This window comes from Vollenhovia emeryi, unplaced genomic scaffold (genome assembly GCF_000949405.1).
Source record: "Vollenhovia emeryi isolate VEMERY1.0 unplaced genomic scaffold, V.emery_V1.0 DF939213.1, whole genome shotgun sequence".
Lineage (NCBI taxonomy): Eukaryota > Metazoa > Arthropoda > Insecta > Hymenoptera > Formicidae > Vollenhovia > Vollenhovia emeryi.
In genome coordinates this window covers 795,444-820,784 of record NW_011967153.1, presented here as the reverse complement: position 1 = coordinate 820,784, position 25,341 = coordinate 795,444, and the positions used below count along the sequence as shown (strand labels likewise).

General features: G+C 44.6%; 2 protein-coding genes across 4 annotated transcripts; one reads left to right on the top strand and one right to left on the bottom strand.

The window, feature by feature from the left end:
- The first annotated feature begins 1,321 nt into the window (after positions 1 to 1,321).
- Positions 1,322 to 4,065, top strand: LOC105561069 (protein ST7 homolog). The gene is made up of 2 exons (XM_012010730.1): positions 1,322 to 2,101; positions 2,348 to 4,065. Exons 1-2 carry the CDS (start codon positions 1,672 to 1,674, stop codon positions 3,466 to 3,468), a joined length of 1,551 nt encoding a protein of 516 aa, XP_011866120.1. The 5' UTR covers positions 1,322 to 1,671; the 3' UTR covers positions 3,469 to 4,065.
- Positions 4,066 to 4,226: 161 nt separating this feature from the next.
- Positions 4,227 to 24,670, bottom strand: LOC105561068 (phosphatidylinositol 4-kinase beta). 3 transcript variants are annotated; one of them, XM_012010727.1, is made up of 13 exons: positions 24,475 to 24,670; positions 12,680 to 12,925; positions 9,821 to 10,794; positions 9,352 to 9,469; positions 9,110 to 9,244; positions 8,845 to 9,005; positions 8,607 to 8,737; positions 8,291 to 8,521; positions 7,912 to 8,205; positions 7,457 to 7,833; positions 6,812 to 7,284; positions 6,544 to 6,720; positions 4,227 to 5,488 (listed from the first exon to the last, which is right to left on the bottom strand). In XM_012010727.1, the coding sequence occupies exons 2-13, from the start codon at positions 12,859 to 12,861 to the stop codon at positions 5,460 to 5,462; spliced, it is 3,282 nt and encodes a 1,093-aa protein (XP_011866117.1). In that variant the 5' UTR covers positions 12,862 to 12,925; positions 24,475 to 24,670; the 3' UTR covers positions 4,227 to 5,459. The 3 variants fall into 3 exon arrangements, with proteins under 3 accessions (XP_011866117.1, XP_011866118.1, XP_011866119.1); XM_012010728.1 differs by having other exon boundaries at positions 24,535 to 24,670; XM_012010729.1 differs by lacking the exon at positions 24,475 to 24,670 and adding an exon at positions 23,763 to 24,377.
- Between the last annotated feature and the right edge of the window lie 671 nt (positions 24,671 to 25,341).

Genomic DNA, 25,341 nt, shown 5'->3' with positions numbered 1-25,341 from the left:
CAAAATTTTAATTTTTCTGCAACTGTTAATATCTCGCGCGGAATCTCTAAAATGCGCTGCAATCGGGTCAAAACACGATTTTAGCGCTTTGACTGATAAGAAACATTGATAGAACTTGTGCCGGGGATAGGAATATCGCGTGAAAATTGCGAAATTCGCAAATTTTTACGTTTCGGTACTTGCAATTTTTACGCTGGAACATTAAAGTTACGCTGCATCGTTGTCATGAATGATACTCTAGCGAATTAAAACTTGCGAGACATTGATAGTTTTCGTGCCGGGGCATAGGATATCGCGTTTAAACTATGAAATAATTAATTTTCGGGACTTGCGATCTTTTTGCGCCAATCTTAAAGTGGATAGCATCGTCGTCGAGAATGACTTCAGCGCTTCGGGTGACACGAGTCTTGGATAGATTTCGTGCCGGGGCATAGGATATCGCGTTAGAAATGCAAAATTATTAATTTTCGGGACTTGCGATTAAGTGGCACCAATATTAAAGTTGACGTATCGTCGTCAGTAATGACTCTAGTGAATCAAGAATTGCGAGACATCGTTAGATTTCGTGCCTGAGAATAGGCAATCGTGTACGAACTGCAAAATTTTTATTTTTCTGCACCTGTCAATTTCTCGCGCGGAATCTTAATTAGCGCTTTGACTGATAAGAGACACTTATAGAACTCGTGCCGGGGAATAGGAATATTGCGTGAAAAATGCGGATTTCGGAAATTTTTACGTTTCGGGACTTGCGATTTTTACGCGCCAACCTTAAAATCACGCTGCATCGTCGTCAATAATGAGACTCGAGCGAATTAAAACTTGCGAGACATTGATTTCGTGCCGGGGCGGGTATCGCATTAGAAATGAAAAATTTTTTATTTTCGGGACCCGCGATGTTTTTGCGCCAACCTTAAAGTGGTTGGATGGTCGTCAGTAATGACCCTAGCGAATCAAGAATTGCGAGACAACGATCGAATTCGGGCCTGGCAATAGCAAAATTGTGTGCGAACTGCAATATTTTTAATTTTTGGGACTTGCGTTCTTTTTGCGCCAACAAGTTAATAAAAGTGTAAAAACTTAATTTTATCGCAAACAAAAGAGAACCGTCGATAAGAAATTGGCGTGGGCGGCGGAGGGCTTCTTTAGATTAACTTTTCTATTGTATGAAAGTTTAAGTTGGTCTAAAATAATCTTTTATGCGATAGATTTTCGTTTGCGCATTTACAGTACAATTTTTTTACTTTCAACTTTATCCTCTTATCGGCCGAGCGTTATCGACCGATGGGCAGACTGATCTATCCGTTTCGCGTGAGAAACGTTGTCAGCCCTGATATCTCGGCATCGGTCGAAAATATTTACTACGCGCCGGGCGATGCGTGGCGGGTGCACGCGTACCGAGTTGGATACAGCCGGGATTGTCCAGCAATCTTCTCTTCGGTAGACGAGATCGGATTACGTGTCGGCCCGAGAGGAGAGTTTACGTAGAGTCTTGCCGTTAGTCACTGTGTTTCGGATGCTGTCGCGCGCCCTGTGGTAAACAGCGGTGGGACACTCGTGCGTCGCGACGACGACAACGGCAGCGGCGGCGACGGCGACGACGGCGGGAACAGCAAAGAGCTCGCTGTCAGATCGTAACAAGCGCGCGGAGTCGTTTCCCTCGGGCGAGCATAAATGGCACTGCTATTCACCAGCATGTGGGACTCGACACTGCTCCTGAACACCCTAACCCCAAAATTCTACGTCGCCCTCACCGGTACGTCGTCCCTCATCTCCGGCCTGATCCTCATCTTCGAATGGTGGTACTTCAGGAAGTACGGCACCTCGTTCATCGAGCAGGTGTCGCTGAATCACATCTCGCCGTGGATCAGCGGCGGCGACAACGCCAACGATGGCAACGGTACGGGCCTCAGCGGCTCCGGTGGCTCTTCGAGCCACCAGAACGTGCCCGAGTGTAAGGTCTGGCGCAATCCAATCAATCTTTTCAGGGGCGCCGAGTATCAGAGATTTTACTGGGCCACCAACAAGGAGCCCCTCACGTACTACGACATGAACTTGTCCGCGCAGGATCATCAGACATTCTTTACCTGCGAAGGCGACACAGGTGCGGGTGCATCTTTATTTGTCCCACGAAGATTGATTTAGAAGTGTCTGTCATTGCCGTTCTGCTAAGTTTTCAGTTACTTTATTTGTATTTATATTTTTTGCTATACGAAGAATTTAAATCTGTAGTAAACTAGAAAGATTTGTAAGGATTTAGAGATGTTCGGTCTACTAAAGAAATCTATCCTTTTTACCCTTAAGTCACAAAATATTGAGGCGCTGATCCGATCTGATTCTTCTCCAACAGGTAAAGCGGAATATGAGATTATGCAGACAGCTTGGCGAGAGCGCAACCCGGTGGTGAGAATACAAGCTGCGCACAGTGCTCTCGATCGTAATCCTGATTGTGCACCAGCTTATATCCTTATCGCGGAGGAAGAGGTCACTACTATCGTCGAGGCGGAGAAGATTCTGAAACAGGCTCTGAAAGTGGCCGAGAACAATTACAGAAAGTCTCAGAATACCCAACACCAGGGCTCCATAGCCGAGGCGATACACAGACGGGATACGAATGTGTTGATTTACATCAAGAGAAGGCTAGCGATGTGCGCGCGGAAATTAGGGAAGCTCAAGGAAGCTGTGAAGATGTTTCGTGACCTCACGAAGGAGGTGCCGCCGATCATGAACGTATTGAATATCCACGAGAACCTGATCGAGACTCTGCTGGAGATGCAGGCGTACGCGGACGTGCAGGCCGTGCTGGCAAAGTACGACGACATCAGCCTGCCGAAATCGGCGACCATTTGCTACACGGCGGCGCTGCTGAAGGCGCGGCTGGTGGCGGACAAGTTCTCGCCTGATATCGCCAGCAAGCGCGGTCTGACCACCGCCGAGATGTCGGCGGTGGAGGCGATCCATCGGGCCGTGGAATTCAATCCTCATGTACCCAAGTATCTTCTGGAAATGAAGCCGCTGATTCTCCCGCCCGAGCACGTGCTGAAACGTGGTGACTCCGAGGCGATCGCGTACGCGTTCTTCCATCTGGCACATTGGAAGCAGATAGAGGGTGCACTAAATCTACTCCATTGTACTTGGGAGGGCACGTTCAGGATGTTGCCTTATCCACTTGAGCGCGGACACTTATTTTATCCGTATCCGACGTGCACCGAATGCGCCGATCGGGAGCTCCTGCCGTCATTCCACGACGTCAGCGTCTACCCGAAGAAGGAGCTGCCCTTCTTCATCCTCTTCACCGCCGGTCTGTGCTCGTTCACCGCGCTGTTGGCTCTGCTGACTCATCAATACCCGGACACTATGGGCGTAGTCGCCCGTTCGATGCTTGCCTGGTTCTGTCATCCGTTTTACTATCTTCTGGACAAACTGGCTATCTTGCCCTCTAACTTGTTGCAGCAACTCTCTAGAATATAAGCCTGTATTTCCATATGATCTCTATTAACTTAAAACTTATTGTGATACTCGCGATATACTTAAGCTGCTTTCCTTTTAGGAAACACAGCCGACAGTTTTGACACAAATCGACACACGTCGCTTCCCACTTAGAACTTGATTCAAATTCAATCAACACTCTTCGACTCTATTCGGTAATGGAGTCGGAGTGTGTTTTTGTTCGAAGAACATACTCGCTTTCTTTCGATGAAACCTTCTTTTAATATAATTTTTACCATTTAACTCGAGTGTATTAACCTGTGTCGATTTGTGTCTCCTTAACGGAAAGCAATCTTATTGTTTTATTTCTACCATTTCTGTAGGCGCCTCTATTGTATATGTACGTAAATGTGTGAAAGTTCCAATTCACAACTGTGTCGTGACCGATGTCGTAATATCTTGTAGCGACGATTGTGTTTATGTATCGTTAAGGTCGAATCTACGAAACGATGATGAACATATTAGTAATAAGAATTTCTAGACATCTTCGCGTTACGTGTTATATATCATTAAGTATAAATTAATAATAATATATATATGTCAAATACGAGATAAATGTAATATGTATAATATTGATATATTCTGTATATAGATATGTACGTATATACGTACATATACATATATATACATTATATATATTGTATGATACGATGTATCATTGAGCAATTACTACACTTCTCACGAACACCGAAAGGCGATTACCTAAACGTGTGCAAAGCGGCAGTTGGGTGCTAAATAAATTTTCTTTGTTTTATCGCATTCGTATTTATTCAATGATGGATATTATCAATAGCTTGTAATGAGGTGAAAGATCAAGGCAAATCAGAGATCTTGACGTTTCACGTGTCGACAGAACAGGAAGCAAGTTCGGGCACGTTCAGTCGACCGGGGGTGAGAGGGCTGTGACGTCCCCTTCGCGTATCCCTCCGCAATCATTCTTACACAGCATAACAATGAGAATGTTAAAGTCCCTCACATTAATCACACGTATATAATATATTATACAATTTTTACGAGAGCCCGCCGAGACTAAAAATAAGAGACAACCAATGTGTCGCAGTATCGACGGATAGTTTCGCATTCTCTCAATCATCCTGTAGTCGCATCCGATTTCTGGTCTGCCTGTCTATCATGAGACGGTTATGATAAGAGAAGAAGAGACAGAAGGAGAGCGAGAGGGAGAGAGAGAAAGATATAAGACACTTGGAAGTCAGAGGGCCCAGGTCTCTCTGGTACTCCGGGCTGGCTCCAGCCGTAACTTTGATTTTGCTTCGAACATTCATCCTCGATTAAATTCTTAACTGATACATTTATAATAAGGTGATAAAATTTGTCATTTTTTTTATATATATGTACACAATATCTCTTTATACTTTATCTATATATATCTATATAATTTACTTAAACGGACATACGTACGTAAAACGTCACGCGAGAAATTACGATTAAATAATTATCCTCCGTACACAGCTACGACACGCTCCTCGTATTCACGGCTATGGGAAGGGAAGGGGGAAGGAAGGGGGGAGGGAATGAATGTTTACGTAATATAAGAACATGTAAAAACTTTCAAATGTGATCCTTAAGATTCGGCTATAGTATAATGCTAAGTCCTTAATTCATACCGCGTGTACAATTAGATGTATTTATCGAAGAGTACTAATCTACGAAATAGGAAATATTTTGAGTATTCGCCTCCCGCGCTAATATCCGAGCCTATTCTTTTGTACGTAGCCTTCTCACGCACTCGCCGACGAATTGCGTTAGAATTCCCCCGGGGATGGAGATTCGCTGATTCTGCCCTACCGTTCAGTGGGCTCTACTTTTTTTTTTATTGCCGCGAATTACCTACGAAAGTCCACGCAGTGTTTCCTTTTTTTTCCTTTGCTATATGTACAAATTATAGATTGTCCGCTTCATGCTCAATCAGCTCCACGCTAAGATTGCCACGTTAACACGTCACTTCACTGTGTCTAGATTTGATCGGCTCCACCACGTTTCTCTACACAAATAAGGCACCTTTAACAAATTACGCTGTTTATATAAGCTACACTCGACTTTGCAGTTCAACGCGCTCAGTCAATGACGCCACGTTTGCGCTGCGGCGATAGCCAATTCGCAATTTGTCAATCGAGGCATACGTAAACAACAGCAGTCTTAATGTATCGAACGAAAAACGTTATATATAGTGGATATATGTAATCAACTGGATACCAAAATTCTCATAGATCATTTCCTTCTTTCATCTAATTTCTCAAACGACGATAAATATTTTTAACTTTCAACGAAGCGCTCACACTCCTCAACGTAAGTCACATGTTCTCTTAAGATATTCATATATTCCGTTCATCTATCCAAGTTCCTTAGTTTATCAAACATCGAGATCGCTTTGAATTCTGCTAAAAATATTTCGTATCGTTCTTGCCCGCCACGAAAGCAAGGAATAACGTCGAACTCAAACGAGAGCAATCTAGCCAAATTCTATACGTTTAGCCTAATCGAGGCTATCTACATGTTCAAGAAGAAAGCGGTCTTTCTCTAAAACGTCATTTGTGCTTGTGGAATGCTAGAAAACAGCGTTGCCCAATCGAAATTACAGCTCACGTGCTTAGAAAGAGAACTTTCCGTCTTTTTACCCCGCTATCGTGCAATTGTTATACGTAATTACAATTCATTAATTTTATTTACACATTGAAACTAATAAAAGCCGTTTCTCAAAATATAATACAATTTAAGCAAATATGTTCACCGAAGGATTGAAGGAAGGTCTCTAATGCCAATTAACAGCAATGCACAATTAAAAATCACATCTTGTTACGTTACCGCATTTTTATCGCAATTTACGGTTCGGGATTTCCCGACGTGGTAGATTGAATGTATGTTTACTGGCTGGCACGCGACCGCCGATTGGTCAACAGAGTTATTAAATGTACGCAAAAATTGTGGAACAGGTCCACAACACATATCAATAAATGTTCCTTCTTTTACAACGCGAAAGAGTTTTCAACCGAAACGCGATAAACAGAGAAGTTCGTTAATCTTGATATTAAAGAGTACCGTTTGCGAAATATTGATATCGATCATAGAGTTTAGTGGACCACGAGTGAATGCTGCCTTCGACCAAGTCCTCAACATGCCGACGCAATTGATCCTCCGTTAACGTGAGGTGGAACCTATTCTTGAGACCTTGAACAGTCGCCGCCCCACCACTGCGGAAGCACGGAAGCTGAGAGCCTATACGGGGAAAAAAATCGATGAGACCCCAGTGAGCTAGGCGGGTGGAAAGTTGACGCGAACGAGCGTACGTACGAGTCCCGCTACTTACCCGACAACATAATCTCAACGAGGTTAACTATTTTCTCCATGTGCTTCCGTGCCGCAATTAAGCCTTGAAGAATGAGGCTCTTAAATTCCTCGAAGAGCTTGGACTGATTGCCACCCATCACCTCGACAAATTCCGGCGTCAGTTTAAACGGGCTGGTCTCGAAGCCGAGATTTCGCGGCGAGGTCGACAGAATGAATCCAAAGTCTATGTGAATCAGGTGGCCGTCGCTGTGCAGCAGGATATTGCCATTGTGACGGTCTTTCACTTGAATGAGATAGCTGACCAGGCAATACGCGGCGCAGCTCTGAATGAAATTCCTCTGCGCCACTCGGAACGTCTCTGAGGTAGAAGAGCCGAACTCTCGTTCAAAGTATTGGAAAAGTGTTAATTGGCACTGCTTCTTCACTTGGTGGAGCGAGACGGTGTTCAAGATAGGCTCGATCAGACCACTGTCGTTGGATAGACACAGTATTCTGCGGATACAAAATCAAATTATCGTACCAAGAGCCAAATCATCGAATATTATAGCAAATTTAACATGTTGACAAAAAAAACAATGTATTGGTTAATAATTATTCTTTTACCGGAAGAGAGAGAAAGGGCACACTTTTCTTAGCGAGACGAAAATAAGTAACTTGCACTTACTTGTACGGCCGTACCCAAAGGGGCACTTGTTCATCTTGCCAAATCTTCTGTAACATTGAGAGCAATTGCGAAGCGAGAAGTTCTTGTCGGAGATCATCGCCGCATTTCACGATTACCGCAAGTAATCTCCAAGATGCCAAATGCCCATACGGACTGGAAGCTCTTATGCGTCGTTGCTTCTGCTCCCATGGCTCCTTGAGGACCGCCGCCGATGGGTCCTCAGGATCGTGGCTGAAAGTCGCGCTCGGTGTAGCTGCCATCTCACTTAATCGTCTCTTGATATCGCCCGGCACAAAGATCGGTTCCCTGCTGTCGGACGATTCTTGACTCAGTTGCGATATGGTGTCCCGATCTTTTGGCTTGCGAAGCTGCAAATACTGAACGGGAAGCGAATAGTTAGAAGAGCTAGGATATAAAGTCGAAGAGCTGGCGGCCGCTCGAATAAGATAACACACCTGCTGCGTGATCTCGTCGTCCTCCTGACTCCAACAGTCGTTAGGATCGTCATCGGGGAAATTAAATGCCACATCTGTATTCCTAACGGAATAGGGCGAGATATTTTTTACGGGAGTTTGTCGTACCGTCGAATTCTGTTGACTATCCGAGGTGGATATATTGGACTGCTCGCCGCCCGTCAAGTTCTCCTCAGACTTGGTGTGCCTCAGCGAACTGCCCATTATTTTCGTCGGCACGGGCGATGTATATAAATCCTCCACCTCTAATACCTCTACGTATATTATATAAGGTGCCTAGAATAGTACCAGCGCATAAAAGTTGACATTCAAATGACGGATTTTTATGCAGTTCTGAGAAAACAAAACGAAATATCTGTACCTTGTCCTTGCTGTTGAGAACGGCGGCGTATTGTGGTGGAACTCGCACGATATGATGCGGTATCGTGCTGTGCAGAGGAAGCCACACCCTCGCGGGGAGATTCAAATTAAGCGTATTGAGCTCTGCCACTAATTGAACGGTTTTACTTTCCTTTGTTGGGATAGTCCCGAGCAATTTACCAATTGATATTAGAGCTTGAATAAATTCGAATTCTGGCGCGAGTCGGGGTGCCTGCGGACGTACAAGATTCATATTAAAGCTTTAAACGCACGGGACTCGAATGCAGGCCTGCTGCTCTTTCAGGAGAATAACTCACATTGCAAACACAATCGGTCTTTTGGCCTCGCAAATCGTTCACCACACCTTGGCAGGAATAAAAGCAGGTACAGCCGTTGTCAAACGCTCGACCAGAGCTCAGGTCCCCAAGACTTACTTTACTTATTATACCTGTTGAAGAATACTCCATTGAATGATCATCAAAACAGTCGTTGTGAAAATGATTCTCGTGGTACGTGACGGATCGCTTTTTAAGAGCCGAACTTTTGGACGATTACCGGAATGACTACGGCGTATAGTCTGGAACAATCCAGTAGCGTCAGACTGAGATCTTTGGTGGGTTTTCTTGTTCGGCGACGTGAGATTTTGCGTCGAGGGCAATGGTGACGGCGCAGGAACTTGCAATCCACGCTGCTTTCGACCTTCGTTTCCCTTTGGCCTGAAACATTATGCGCGTTTAGAAATGTTTTGTCCTAAATTCACGTACAATGAGTCACTAATCTGCCAAAAATTTCTCGTTGCCTTTCTCCTTATCGATCCTACCTGAGTTCATCTGACAGGATAAGATTTTTCAATTTGGTCCCATGAGACTTCTTCTTTGACGGCAAATGAGCGTCAGAACTGTACGCGTCCAGCAGCCAGGCACACTTTAATGAGAAATCCGCTGACTGTCTACATCTGCAAGGCAGTTGGTTCGTTTAGTTTCAGCTCGTTCAAATCTTAGTGTCGGAAGTGATAAAATACGCAACCAAGCAATGTTCTAATTGCGCGAGTCCTATATTTACCTATAGACAAGATATGGATAAAGGACTTCTGTTACATCGTGAAGTTGTATGTACATCACAACTAACTGCGGTAAGTAAAAGTCCACGTCGTTATCCGGAAAACTGAACATCTTGTTACCTACAATACGTCACATTCATATTTATCGTGAAACGTACAGAGTGCAATTGGTACAAATTTTTATCCCGCATCCTTGTGTGGGGGGGGGGGGCATCCTTCTGAGGGAAAAGGATAGTATGAATTTATTTGGGTATCTATGTTTTTCTGACTCTCATGACTCACACCCACTAGAGAAAGATAGACGTCCAAATAAACTCGTACTATCCTTTTCCCTCAAGAGGATGCCTTAGGGCTACTGCCTCATAAGCAGTCTGATTAATATGCCTATGAAAGATTGGAAATCTATATTTGATGAGAGAAGAACACATCATTCGAGTGTGAAAAATGATGTAATTTTTATGTCAACTATACCTAGATAACTCTGAACGCCTGGTTCTTTGGAATTGAACAGATAAGATATAGCCATGGACATGTCGAATATTTGACTCTCGAAGAGCCGCAGCAGACAGCCTTCCGAGGGCTTTGGTTGCTTCGTTTCCTGCTTCTGCCGACGGACAAGGTCCGACTGCTTCTTCACCGTCTCGACTTCCTGCTGCTGCGTCGCAGTTGTGCCGCAGCAAAGGGTCATGGCCGCTCCTGTCAGCTCGCTCTGGCTCGTGTCGGCCGCGGGCGGCGGTGACGACACTTGCATAGCGTCTTGATAGTTGTCGACGCACTCCTGATGCTGATAGTCACGTTGACCGTCGCCGCCGCCGCGCTCTCGCACGTTCATGTTTGGCCGCGGCTCCTGCGAGCAACACTCGTCACCGTCGTTCGCGCCGTCGCACCGGGAACGGTCGTCGTCGGCTTCGTTCTTAGGGGACACGGGAGACGCCGGACTGTCACTGAGACGCGTGGACAGTTCCACAGGTGACACCGGCACCGACATCGACATCGACACTGACACCGCACCGGCACTGTTCTCCATACCGTCCACCGCGTCGACCGAGTACACGTCGCCCGGCTGCGACACGGACGAGTCGAGGCTCTCGCGGCTGTGCAGATGGTCCACGCTAGACTCGCGGGTCGCGGGCGCATTCGTGGCGTCACTCGAGCCGCTGTCGGAGCCACACAGGATGCCGGAGTCGTCGGAGCCGAGACTGGCCAGGTCCTCGCGTTCCCGCGCGGTGCGCGCGCTCTTTCCGCATGATCCCGAGGATGACGATGACGACGACGTCGTCGTCTTAGAGACCGACGAGGGCGTGGGATTCTCGCATTCCGGACTCGGCGTTACGTCCACCTCCGGGATTCGTTGCAGGGCGGAGTCCAGGCTCCGGTTCCTGTGATGGTGCGTCAGCGTCGTAGCGGTCGCCTGAGGCACCGGCGGTAGTAGGATACCCATTGATCTAAAATAATAACGTTACGATTAATAACCGAGGCACTTTTCTCGAGTTATACGATACGCCACACGGAGAGAATTTTCTCTTAAAATTTACCCTGAAAATCATGTAATCGCGGGACAGCAGCATGGTAACGATCATGGTAAAATTTTAGAGAACTCTCAGTTCTTCAAAATGCCGTGTTATGTTTCAAAATGCTATTTTATTAGTAAAATGTAGAGTAAAAAACTCTTTCAAAAAAACTCTCATAAAATTCTTCGAAATGCCGTGTCGTTCCACGATTACGTGATTTTCAGGATAAATTTTAAAGGAAAATTCTCTCTGTGTACGCAAACTGCTTCAGATTTTGCAAATGTATATATTTCATTTTTAACGCACACGATGAAGAAAAATAGAAAGTAGTACAGTTTTAGATCCTTTCGTAGAAATGTTTTTTTTTACACTTGAAGCGTGGTGTGAAAAATGTGCTACTTTTTTAATGCTTGAATGCATACTGCCTTTAAATTTGCTATATTGTTTCCAAATAATTAAACTATTTTGTTACATTGAAAAAAACGAAATGTCTATAAAACTAGGTATTTTTTAATTGTAAAAGCTTAGGCCCCAAAGAGATACAGGGTGTTCCAGGAGGAAAGGTCAATATTCTGGGAGGTAATAGTATCGGTCATTTTAAGCAAAAACGTTGATATGAATATATGTCCCAATCCCCACTGTTTCCGAGATAGAGCTACTTGAATGTCCCGTGTACTTTTTTCCTGTACACTTCACCCTTCGTCCAACCTCATAAACGTCTGCGGGAATTTACTCTTACACGTCTGTTGACTGTTGCGCTGATAACATTGTAAAAAATGCTCAAAATGCCTCGCATATTCACAAATGTCGAATATGCAGATGTGTTGTATGTTTAAGGTTTCTGTGATGGTAGTGCTGCCTGTGATGCTACTGCTGCTGTTGAAGAATACCGTCGACGCTTTCCTGCACGCAGAATTCCGAATCGTAAAGTGTTTTCCAAGGTTTTCAATACATTGCGTGAAAGTGGAACGCTTCCCAGTGTTCATGTTTTATCTGAACGAGGACGTCAACAAAATGTGCTCTATCTCGGAAACAGTGGGGAATGGGACGTATATTCGTATGAACATTCTTGCCTAAAATGACCGATACTTTCACTTTCACATCCCAGAATATTGGTATTTCATCCTGGAACACCCTGTATATAGTTATATTTATTAGATTTCTTCCCTATCTTAATATGTCAACTATCGGTATATATAATATTTGTTCCGCAGTCTCGTTCTGTATTCATTTAATATTAATCATGCAACTGTACTGTATTGTTTAATGCTTAGAACGTTGTCAGTTGTTGATACTTTTTCCCTCTTGTTTTGCGTAAAAGATTCTATATTTGATCACTTATCTATTAGACTTGTAAGCTACTTTTTTACAAGTACAAGTAGCATTTAAACTATTCCTATTGCCTTCTTTTCTCAACTGAGGAGAATTGCGTGCGGAAAGTGTCAACTAAGTAACTACAGCTCCCCAGCCCGGCGGCTGCGAGAGAGAGCGACCGAGGAAGAAAACAGATACGACCAGGCGCGGCGCGTGATTGCAATTACTCGTTACGATGATTATTAATATTGATGACGCCATCGCCGCCGCCAATTTAAATATCTCGGCTCGCATTCCTCCGATTTATATACGACGTAGTCTTCCACTCGTATCGTCGGTCGGACGTCGATCGCGTACGCGAGGCGAATTTACTTTATCGCCTTTATTCAACAAGTGCCAGGAAACGTTGGAGGCGCGCGCCAGACGCGTCGCAAATAGCCCTCGGCGCGCGTGTACGTCGCGGCGCGGCCTCGCGCCGCTCCGCGAGTATTCGCGTACGTTATACCTGAAGTCCAAACTGTGGTTTCGTTGATGCGTGGTCAGTCTGCTGCGTGGACTGATCGACGGATTCGGCCGACCGTGCACGAGAGGAACATTACAGCCGGCCAGCTTGTGCCGCTTGATGTGTGTCACGCTTTCCTGGCGCGTAGGTCCACCAGTCGGCGTCACCGCCACCACTTCGCTCATATTAGAGTCGAGTACGAGCACCGGCTCGGCTAACAGTCATCTGCTGGCCATGCTGGGGCTTCACCTGCGAAACGCGACAATCCTGGATCAGCGGCACCTCTTGCATCCCGAACGAGCGCTCGCCGGCAACGTCTTTATGTTAAAACGCAGGCGTTCTAGTTAATTAGATTAGGCGATAAAAACATGCAGGGAAAGCATTCTTGTTACGCGCACATCCATTACATTATATTTAATAGTCGTCGTGTAATACACTGTGAAGAAAAGTACGTAAAATTACGTATTGTACATGATGAGGGTACACGGAAAGGAAATTGTAGCCGTCGTAGATAAAAGCTGTACGTGGCAACGAGATTTCAGTTGTAAAATATGGACGGCTAATATTTAGTTGTGATAGCTGAATATTTTGCTGCTGTGCCTATTGTATTAGGTGCGACAGCAAACCGTTTGCTGTGGTTTAGAAATTTATGGTTATGGTAGCAAAATATTTTTGGCAAACCATGATTAGCTACGGTAGCGAAAAGTTTTTTGCAGTGTACATAATGAGCTATTACACTAGTAATAATGGAAATACATAAATTCAGGTACTTTGGCAAACATTTGTATTTTCTTTCCTCTTTGTTGTGTAAATGCTTGTTTATATTTGATAAAAAAAACTACAAAAAAATTGCAAATTTACAAAACTTACGAAATTAAAAGCCGTCTACTCATAATTTTACCTACGGGAGATCAATTTACTGACATATGTGAATATACACCTTTAATAGACGGTTCCAATTTTACCCACTATAATTGTTGTAATTTTACATGAAATCTTTACAGTGTAGGCTGCTTTCAGCAGAAAAAGCAGCTTCGCAACTGTTGTAAAAATCACAGATCTGACTGGCGTATACTGTTAATTGTGGCAGAATCTAAGAGCGTGCTTCAATCAAATTTACGAATTTTACAACAGTTGCAAAGCAGCTTTTTCTGCCGAACAAAGCCATTGTACTTCTTCGGTTACAATTTTAAAGCGCTCTTTAGATAATTATATCACGTTAAATTGTATGGCGACAATCGCGTCATGATAAATGGTGCTAATCAAGATTAAACGTAATTTGCGACGAGGGTCAGGTACGTAAAGCGAGCACGAGAAGAGATTTGTGCGGCCGTACGCGCGAGACGAGACGATATGTATTTCCGGTATCATCATTATTTTTGGGCGTACGAGAGCTGTGATAACGGCGGATGATATCAGTGCCGCGCGCATAACTGGAGCCGTGATGTCAACTGAGCTGATCGCTCGGGCACGAGGAGAGCACGCTCCGGCCGCGTTATCAGCCGAGACTGTCAAATACCGCGATAAGGAAAATCGGTATCTCGGATCGGGAACTCGTGTCGTATCTTTTAATTAACGCATACGACGGCGGACTCCGCGTTTTGCGCGCGCGCGCGATGCCGCGATACGTTGTGATTGGTTACGTAACGTCGCGGTATCGCGCCGCGAGAAATAAAAAGAACCCACGCCGGGAACGGCGGCTACGCGAAACCGAGCGGCCGGAAATCGCGCATCTGCCTGGAAGGTCAATCGCGCCGCTCTAGTGCCATAGATAAGACGCGGAATTGGAGTTTCCTTTCGAGAAATAAGAATTTCCGCGCAAACGTCGAGTCTCAAGCGCGCGGTGCCCGTTTAAACCGTTCCGAAAGCTGAGTTTTTTTTTCAGAAAGGAAGAGACTCGGAAAGCCCGAATTCTTGAAAAGTTCGCAGCTTCACGTTTCTCTGAATATGGGACGTGAGGCAGTCTGAGAGACAAATCTCTTTTCATGGAAGCTACCGAATTATTAATAGACGTTGTCGAAACTGATAGCTCGTTAATTGTAAGAATATGCGTTTTAGATGCGCGTGGGCGCGACAAATGGGAGAAAGGTCGGCGAAAGGTCGCCCGGATTCGTAACTGAATATGTCCGCGCCGCAACGGTAACGAATTGGAAAAAGTCACGATAGCGCAACACAGACGTGTAGAAAGTGCGCGGCTTTTTATCAATTCTAGAACTTTCTAGGATCTTCCTGGCGCGGTGTAGCGCGCACCGTTCCGCGCGCAATTATCCCGCGGGTAAATAAACGCGAGTACAAAAGACGATATTCCCGGGTTGGTTGCAAACAGTAGTTACACGCGAGAGAACAAGCGCCTCGCGGACGTGAAAACAAACTACCTCGCTCTGCGAACTTTTCTGCGACGAACGCGCGAATACATGTTACTTCGAAGCTGCGCTTGAAACGCGCTGACTTTTCGCAACTGCAAAAGTGAGTGAGAACAATAGAGTAAGGATTCTCGGTAATAGAACAGCTAAACTGGAGTTAGCTAAAGAGGGCAACGCCGATCTCGCTGCGTCGAGATAACGAATTAATTATTTAATTATTTAAATACTACACGGAGAGCATTTTCTCTTAAAATTTACCCTGAAAATCGTGTAATCGTGGGACAACACGGCATTTTAAAGAACTTTGTGAGTTTTTGGAGATTTTACCACTTTTACTAGTAAAATGTGTACTAAGTATAATTATTAGTAAAATGTATGGTAAAAACTTAGAAAGCTCTCATAAAGTTAGTCAAGAGAATTTTTTCGGCTATCTTGGTATTAGAATTAGGGAAGCGCTTGTCAGACAATATTATAAGATTGCATGATCAACTAAGTTAATAATGATGTTAATTTTATATTTAAGCGGATGATTAGAGAAAAGGTTTATGTATCTGCCTGAAAACGTGGGTTTTCGATACCAATTCGTTACAAGAATATCATTCTCTCTGAAAACTGTCGTGTGTAAGAAGTTGAAACATTTGTTCGATTCAATTTCGTATGTAATGTGAGTGAGTTCGCCTGTGGGAGTATCATAAAAATGTCATCTACATATCTAAGGAAACAAAGGAACACGAAAATCCAACATAAGTAAACAATGTGATTCCAAATCATCCATAACAATGATTTATTTATTTATATAATTTTAATTTCGAGAAATATTGAAAGTTTGAGTAACCACCTATATTACAGCTCGATTTAATTTTGGGCATTTGTCGATTATCAATATTTCAAGTACATAATCGTTTCGGCTCAAATTCGAGTCACCTTCATCTTTTCGTGACACCTTCTCGATCCTTCATATTTTGATATTTTAATGACCCGATACTCAATGATCCTTCAATTCTTTTTTCAAGTGAAAGTACGAGAACTCGTCGAACGAGCCGAGTCTCGCTGACGATGAGTTTCGCGGTCCATATGGAACGAATTTGAGGGACGCTGCCGAAGCTCACGGTGGTCAAAGCGTGAAAACACTAAACTCCGACGCTTTCGTGCAACGCTTCAAATTGCGCAAACGCGCCGTCGACGAAGCTAACCGCCTATTAACCGATGTCTCTTCAGCCGCGGGTCTAATCTCGCGTCGTCCGTCAAGAGTGACTAGCGTGGCCGCGTCTTCGGCTCCTCGACGTTCGCCAAAACGGCCACGCGAGCCACTCGGTCACGTGGCGATGAAACTGCGCGCGTGGTATTTGAAAAATTGCGGCGCGGGCGTCGCGATGCGGAACCGCGCGCGGTTTCTATCTCGACGCACGGATCGGTTGCGCGCGTTGCAAAATCCGCCGACTCGAAACCCGCGACACCATGCACGGTACCATGTGCTTTCACCGATCTGCTTCGGTGCCGGCGCGTATGCTCGGCGTTACGAGACGCGCTCGCGCCGAGCTCCAAAATCGCGACGTGCACGTCCACGTTCACGGTGGCGGGCGGTGTATCGATACCATCTGCCCGCGTTTGCTTGTCGCGGGACAATCTCGACTCTCGTAAAAACGTTGAGAGCGAATGTTGAACTCGCGTAAGAACGAACGTGGCAAAAATTAAGTAACAAAAGCGCTCGGAAGCCGTGCCAATATGTACAATCCACTGTTGCTTGTATTACACATTCCGGTTGATATTTGAACTGGCCCGTTCGACCGGTCCGTTCACTCGATACCGGATGTCGATACGTAACATCGCGGCGAATCGTTCGTATATCTTAATGGACGTTCGGTATCTATAATTATTACATTAAATTTTATAATCCGGTCTCGTTACAAGATTGCGGATACTTCGCGATAAAGGATTCAGGACCGATACCTTCATGTTTTCATCATTTCTACGTTATGTCAATCCGCGTGAAATTAACTCGGGCTAGATACGTTGTAATTGCAGCGCGCTTTTATTTGCCTCCTGGCGGGTATCCAAAGGAGAAATTTAATGTCTCACAGTTGAAAAATTATTCCTGAATCACGGCGCGATAGCCATCGACGTTGCACGGTCTTATCTTTTTCATCAGCATCGCGCTACATCAACGCTGCGCCAATAATACTCGAATAAAAAAAAAACACGCTTTTTTCTACCACGGTTATCCCCGCACGGTAAACGCAGAGGCGGACGTGAAACGCGGCACGCGAATTACGATGATCTAATCACTTCGATGATCTAATAATCGGCGTCGGTGACCGAGCGGCTTTGACGACTTTTTGAGCGCGCGATTACACGCGCGGGCGTTTTCGCGCGCGTGGGTGCGAGGCCCCGCGCTAGAAAGTCAAACGCGCGGTGGTCGAAACTCCGCGACTCCCGAGATTTCCCTTTGCGGGCAGGAGGCTTTTGCGAAGCTCTCCGAAAGACGTAACTCTTTCTATAATCAACGTCAGTGTTTTCTTGACCGTACCTGGCATTTTTAATGACACATAAAATTTATTGCGAAAAATATTACCTCAGCCAGTGTTTGAACCTGGACCTCCCTACGCCTCTAGGCGAGACGACCGCCCGGCTGAAGTAATATTTTTCGCAATAAATTTCCTGTATTATTAAAAATGTCAGGAATGGTCAAGGAAACACTGACGTTGTTATAATTATCGCTGGCGACATTGAAGAATTCTTATTAGTTGATTTTTCTATAATCAATTAAGAACTGTAGAGCTCTTCGGCAGGGGGGAGGCAACCGGAACTGCGCTCTTTTCAAATATTGAAAAAGTGGCTTCACAGAAGTTGCAACCGGCGTTCGCGGACCGAGCTAGTAGGGTCCCTACAATCGGAGTCTGGCCAACAGGTTTCTTTGCCAGTTCTGGCAAAATTCTGTGAGAGAGAAGGATGTACACTCGCTACACGGAGAGCATTTTCTCTCAAGATTTATCCTGAAAACCATGTGATCGTGGGACAACGTGGCATTTCGAAGAAATTCTATGAGAGTTTTTGTGAAATTTTACTATGCATTTTTACCAGTAATTCAAATGTATGGTAAAATTTCGAAAAAGCCATAAAATTCTTTAAAATGCCGTGTTGTTCCACGATCACACGATTTTTAGGACAAACAAGGGAAAATTCTCTCCGAATACCTCTACCTCTTTCTCGCTCTTTCCTTCTCTGTCTTTTTCGCTTTCTCTTCCTTTTTTTCGCATGGAAAAAAATATAGCTACACGGAGAGACCAATATGGTTACCACATGTCTAATTAGGGTTGGCACCCCAATAAATAGACCCTTGTGAAATTAGCCCTCCATTATTTAAAATTTTAACTTTTTTTTACGAGTTCTCTATAGATTTACAATAGTTCCAGAGTTCTTTATGGGTTTAAGAAATAGCGTCGTCGCTATTAAAGACGTTAAAATGAAATTTTTTTTTAATTTGGGGCCAACTTCACAGAGTTCTATCGAAAATCCTAATGGCAAAATTCCATTACATTAATACTTTTATAACTGTATGCGTTTTGTGCAGCAAACTCGGTGAATGTTGCAACACAAAACAATGTGGACGCCCCTACTATTTATACGGCAACATTTTCATTTTAGTTATTTTCGCCTTAGCCGGTCTTTCCGACTGCCGTAGCAAAAACTGCATGTGGTAACTAAATTTCAGTTGTAAAATATGGACGGCTAATATTTTGTTGTGATAGCTAAATATTTTGTCACTGTTGTGTTGGGTGCGGCAGCAAACCGTCTGTGGTTTAGAAATTTACAGTTACGGCAGCAAAATATTTTTAGCAAGCCGTGATTAGCTACGCAGACGCGAAGTTGTTTGAATTAAACGCTGACGTCACGGGCTGCCACAAACATAAATAATTCCCTCAATTGTACTTGCTGCGGATTGTAATTTTAAGCATTGAACTAAATATCCAGATCATTGAGACAACCATCTGATTTTTCATTCGTTACTGATATTGTTTCAACGATTTCATTTCAATTACACCGATCTTGTTGATATATTGGTTTTTTCCGTGTACAGTAGCGAAAAGTTTTTTTCATCGCGGAAGTTAGGAAATGAAAGGACCGATCAAAGTTGTCGTCTGCAAGACTACTCGTGCCATGCTATCGTCGCGCGGCGAAACGACGTTCTACGCGCGATTTACGTAAGGCAGAAACTGCAAACGCGAAACGTTCCGAATGAAAGCTCTCGCGCAGTTAAGGGAAAGGGCTCGATCGAAACATCTCTAGAGAAAAATTAATGAATAAAGCTTTGAATCTTCCTCGTTTATATAAAGTCTTTAAACCGCGACTTTTTGTCAACGAGGACAGAGCTGCCCGATTGTTGACACTCAAGCGGCTCAAGTTAGATCTGCTGAGTGCGCACATAACTTCCTCGCGAAATGAAATGTATGGGGAAAAACCGTTAATTAGACGTCTAACGCTGCCTCGCATATTCTCGTCTGGTTCCAGTTCCGCAAGTTCAGTTAAATTTAGTTAAATTTCTTCAAGCGCGATGCACGCGTCTGCCGCAGATCTGAGCCGCCTGGTGACATTTCTACGACGACCCCCGCGAAACTTGAACGTCAACATCGCGAGATCCCGCGGCACGCGACAAAACTTTTCCCCAAGTCGTCCGCGACAGGTCTTTCAACGATCGAATTGGTTCTTGTTAATTTCTTTCGTTTTATTTCATTAGCATTTTCCAAGGAAAATCCGGTTTAAAACCAATGGCTTTAAACCAGAGACAAAAGAGCGTAAGTGGGGCTTGCGCATTCTAGCGATCACGAAGAGATTAGTGAAACGGATCGATTAAAATTCACCAATTTCTCGTTTCAGACACGATGAGGATTAAATTCCAATGTTCGATGCGCTGGACATGTAAATCGTCTGTAATCGTTTGACGTTCTTAATTATCTGGCAGCTGCCATTAATCGTGCACGCGACGCTGACTATTTATCATATCCGAAACGTATTATCGTAAAGGCCATTCCGGACCGGCCGTCTGAACGTAATTATCTCAAGCAGAACAGTGCTAAGTCGGCATTAGGCAAATCTAATCGTCGGTTATTATTTGCCGGATATAATCTCAGCGAGTTCAACTTTATCGACGCGATGCCAATTGTAAAATTATCGCTACACGGAGTAAACACGGACGTCCATTGTTTTCGGCATTATTTTCGAAATTTAGATTAATCCAATTAAAACCTTCGAGTTTATATACAAACAAATTATATAAGATAAATATTTTTGTAGTTTGTGGCATCGATTCATCTGTGTAAAAACAGTTCACGCACACGTGTTCAATTATCAATAGATACGGAGGCACAGCTGCGATAAAAACAAAGCGATGAAAAAAGGATTCAGGACTTTAAAGCCAGATAGCACTCGTGGAGAAATAAACACAGGTCGAAAAAAAAAAATTTTATAAACAGACGGGAATTTTTGAAAGAGCTCGCGATTCTGTGGTACAAAAATGTGGGGCATACGTGGAAATGACCTCTTGTAAACTTTTTGGAGTTTGAAAAATTCTTTTTTCCTCTGACTAAATGGAAGTTACTTTAACCAAAATGAAGAACTGCTCATAACTCCGAAAATATTAATTGCTCGTTAACTGGAATTTTTTCGCTCCACTTCACGAGTACTATCTGTCTTCTCTCTTGAAGTCCTGGACTCTTTTAACACCTTGTACATACACCCACACAGAGAGAATTTTCTCCTCAAAATTTATCCTGGAGACCATGTAATCAACATTTCGAAGAATTTTTTGAGTTTTTGAAAGTTTAATTGTGAAGTTTTTAAATTTCAAAAACTCATAAAACTCTTCGAAATGCCATGCTATCCCATAATTACATGATTTTCAGGGTAAATTTTAAGAGAAAAATATCTCCATGTACAGTACCCTCCATAAGTTTGGAAACACCCTATATTTTACAGATAAATAGTGGCACAGCAGCGATCTGTGCACATGTTTGATATAAATATGTCATAAGTCGTTTAAATAACGATAAAATTACGATACGTTTAAATAACCAATTAACAGGAGGATTCGCAAAGAACTAATTACGAGTGAAGTGCATCTCTGGGAGAATCTCCAGCAAGAATGGAAACGAATCCCGACTGAATCTCTGCAAAAGTTAATCTATCGCATGCCGCGAGTATGCAAGGCAGTCATTAAAGCAAAAGGTGGTGACTTTAAGGAATCTAAAATTCAATTTAAACTAGGCGATACAAGCGCGCGCCATTTGCTCTCTCTAAAAATTCGCATAGTTTAACAGCTGCAAATAACACGACTGAAGCATGTCGTATCGCGCAAACAAGACAGCCAATCAGCATCTCGGAAAAGCGACAATACTTCGAGACTTTCGACTATCGACTTGACACGCCATGTAATAGATCTTTGTTAAAAGCTTGTCGTATGTACGTATCTTCGTTTTAATTTTCTTTAAACACTTACAAAGCAAAATACATCGATTATAGTATGCATTTCTTTCATATTACACACTTTTATAAAGTGTTTCCAAACTTATGGAGGGTACTGTACTTGTATATAATTCAATCACATATGTATGTGTAGGTCTAATCAAGATATCTCTGGCATTGAAGTAATTACGTGATATTGATAAATGAATCTCTAACGATTGCGCTCAAAGTCTCAAACCGGCAAGCTGTGCAATAGAGGTGCGACATTTTCATGTTGTTTTTTGGTAACTTTTGCGTTTTGTTTTTCCAGATTTTGCGTTGTTTTGATGTTATTTTTGGCATCTTCTGCGTTTTGTTTTTCCAGATTTTGCGTTATTTTCATGTTATTTTTTGGCACATTTTGCGTTTCGTTTTTCCGGATTTTGCATTATTTTGACAATGTTTTTGATAATGCCGTGGTCAGAGGTGGGCAGGGCTTCAATAAGACGACTTAGGACTTCTAACTGTTACTTTAGAAAGAGGCAAAGAACGAATTAAGCTAAGCTTAAAGCTAAACAACGTTGGTGAAACCGGGCCTTAATGTTTTGATAGAACAATTTACGACATTAATTAAGGTTAAACATATGTTGGAAAACGTAACATAAAACACAACATATTAAAATAGCATGGAACAAATTACTGAAATTACATATCATTTTCAGGCTATTAAGGGAGGAGCCTACTTTAGAAGGCCGAAAATAATGTGTCTTTTAAGAATTTTTTTCTAAAGGAACAATAATGTTTAGGTTTCTAACACGTTTAGGATGTTTTAATACAACATTTGAACTACAGATACAAATTTCTTCAATAAAAAAAAGTTACATTTCACTAAGTAATTTAATATTAACTTTCGTGCGTCGCCATCGGAGTTGCGCCACTGTGTACAGCCTAGCGTCCTCAATTCTAGTCTAAATAAAAAATCAAGTATATATTTAATTGTCATATAATTTTACCCTATGTAAAAAAAAAATTTTTTAAAGTAGAAAACTTCAAATTCTGTACGACTTGGAAGAAAAAGTAACGATTTTCTCGAGGCAATATCCATTCGTTTATGCAAAAAATAAATAGTTTAAAGTGACTTTTTATTAATTTTTGTGGTTTACCGAGGATGGTTGACTATTATCTAATTAAAAATCTTTGAACGAAGTTGATAGGTCAAATAGTTTTTTCTTAATCGTGTAGGTACACAAAATTAGAGAACTCCAATGGCGACGCACGAAAGTTAACATTAAATTACTTAGTGAAAATGTAACTTTTTTTTATTGAAGAAATTTGTATCTGTAGTTCAAATGTTGTATTAAAACATCCTAAACGTGTTAGAAACCTAAACATTATTGTTCCTTTAGAAAAAAATTCTTAAAAGACACGTTATTTTCGGCCTTCTAAAGTAGGCTCCCCCCTTAAAGCAGTAACATGTCAGAAAGGAGTAAACAAAAACTAGTCCTAGGCATAAATCTCTTTGGTTTAGGATACAACACTGACGTTACAAATGTTTGCTAAGGAAAATTGGGATTTTTTACGTTATCTGGACACTATTTTGCGTTTTAAAAACTTGTTAAAACAAAGTTGGGGACTCCAAAATGTAAAGAAATGACGTTAAAAGCGTTCCTGGGGCATTTTGGGTATAAAGATAACATCAAAATGTCACACCTCTAGTATAGACCAATAGACAAGATTGCGTGTGTCAACAGACACGCGCGCGCGCGCACGCACGCAGGGAGACGATTTTCGCGTGTCGCGTTCGGAAATCGGAGGAAGCCCCACACAGCCGGCCTGGTTCTCGCAATTCGCGACGGCCGATCGTCGCTAACGAGGTATAATCGTCGCACGCTCTTTTCCCGCTACGCAGAATCCACGATCTCTCGCGATTTCGATCTACGCTCCGTCCACCGCCTCTCCGTCTCGCCGCTCCGCGCGAGCGTCTCCTGGCACCAGCGCCTGCTCCGCTCCGCGCCGCGCCGCGCCGCGCCGCCAGGTCACTCGCTCGCTCACTCGCTCGCGCAGCGAGATGGGTGTGCCATGCGGGAGCGAGCGTCCTGTGCAGATTCCGCGCGTGTTGACAGAACGCTGGAAAATCCACGCCCCCGTCGCCGGTCGCCGGTCGCGTCGTCCTTCGTCGCGGAATCAATCGCCCTCGCCGCGCCGCGCCGCGCCGCGGCGCAGCGCGAAGCGACGCGACGCGACGCGACGTAAAACGTCATCGACGTCAGCTCGTTGGCACTCACCTCGCGCTCTCGAATCCGGGATCCCGAGCTACGATGCTACCGACGACATGCCTCGGCCTGCCGCCGTTCGATCTTGGCCGTCTAGGCGGGCCGAGTTTCACGACGACGACGCGTGGGGACGAAGCGCGAAAGAGACGGACGGAAGAGGAAAAAGAGAGAGAGAGAGAGGTTCCGTCGTCTACGTATCTCCCTTTCGTGCACGGCGCGGGTACGCGCGCACCGGTTACGAGGCACTAGGCACCGCGACTAGACACACACCCACCCACACAGGCACAGATACGCGCACACACGCGACGCCTCGTCGCCCCCTCGCTCGCACTTCGTAATGGCAGCGACGAGCGGGGCAGTTCCGCAGCAGCTTACGCACGCATGCAGGCAGGCAAGAACGGGCAATGGCAAGCGCAGGTCAGGCGGATAGGCGGACATGCAGGCACGCACGCACGCACGCACGCACGCTCCCGTGTCGTTTCTCGCTGCCGCCGGCTACGCCCAACAACGCGCGTCGATCGGGGCTCCGTCGCGGGCGCGATGCGCGCGATGCATCGCGGGGGCCGACCGCGGGACGACGAGCGCGAACGGAGGGAACGGCGCGGCGCGGCGCGGCGGTGCGCCGTTCGACGCGACGGAGCTCGGTCGAGTGTACCGCGCGGCGCCTCGGCCCAGCCCGCGTCCCGAGGGATGGAGAGCGTAGCTACCGCTCGGCGGACCGTACCCAACGGAGACGACGCTGCGAAACAACGGCGACGACGACAACGGCTGCGAGGCGACGTACCGCTCTGCCCGCACCACCAGATCAGAACCCCGACGTTGTTGTCCGTCGCGCGACGCATTGAGCACTGACTCGGCGCGGGCGCACTGCTGCCAACGCGGCGGACGTGAACTCTGGCCGGCCTGAATCACGGCGCTGCGCCACGTGCAGGGCCGCGCCTAGCGGACCTCGCGCCCCCGGGCCGCGGTCCCGCAAATTTTCGTCAATTTCATGCCATATTGATGAAAAAGAAATTAAGGATGACGTCAATATGACATCAAATTGACCAAAATTTGACATAAATTTGGTCAATGTGACATCAAATTGACATCATCCTGACTTTTTCTTCTCCTTGGGCACACGTAAATTAGATAAGCTATAGAGCCACGCATCACAAAGGGCCTCCTCGACACAGACTAGAAAAGATTTAAAAAACGCATGTTTTGTTAATAAAGTTGGTATTAAAGTACTAAAAATTATTTTTTGTTACTGTGGCCTATTTTTGATCAATTATTACTTTTGCTCGTCCAAGCTTACTGGTTGCGGAAACATGTGAGAAGCGAGGGGCTTCTGAAAAATTATAACGCAAGAGCAAAATCGTAGACCCGGAGTGTACCATTTTATCCTTGTTTAACATTCGGTGAACAACGGGGATCAACTGATACGCCGGGGCACTCGAGTGATGATAATTTCCGAATGCAGCCTCGCTCGCGACTGACGGGTGCGCTGCTCCCCGGATCTTCAGTTTCTTCCGAGGGAGAACCAGCGAGAGAAACGCCCCGCGTTTCAAACGGCCAACTCCCGCCGATGCTTCGGATCCGATTTACGCGC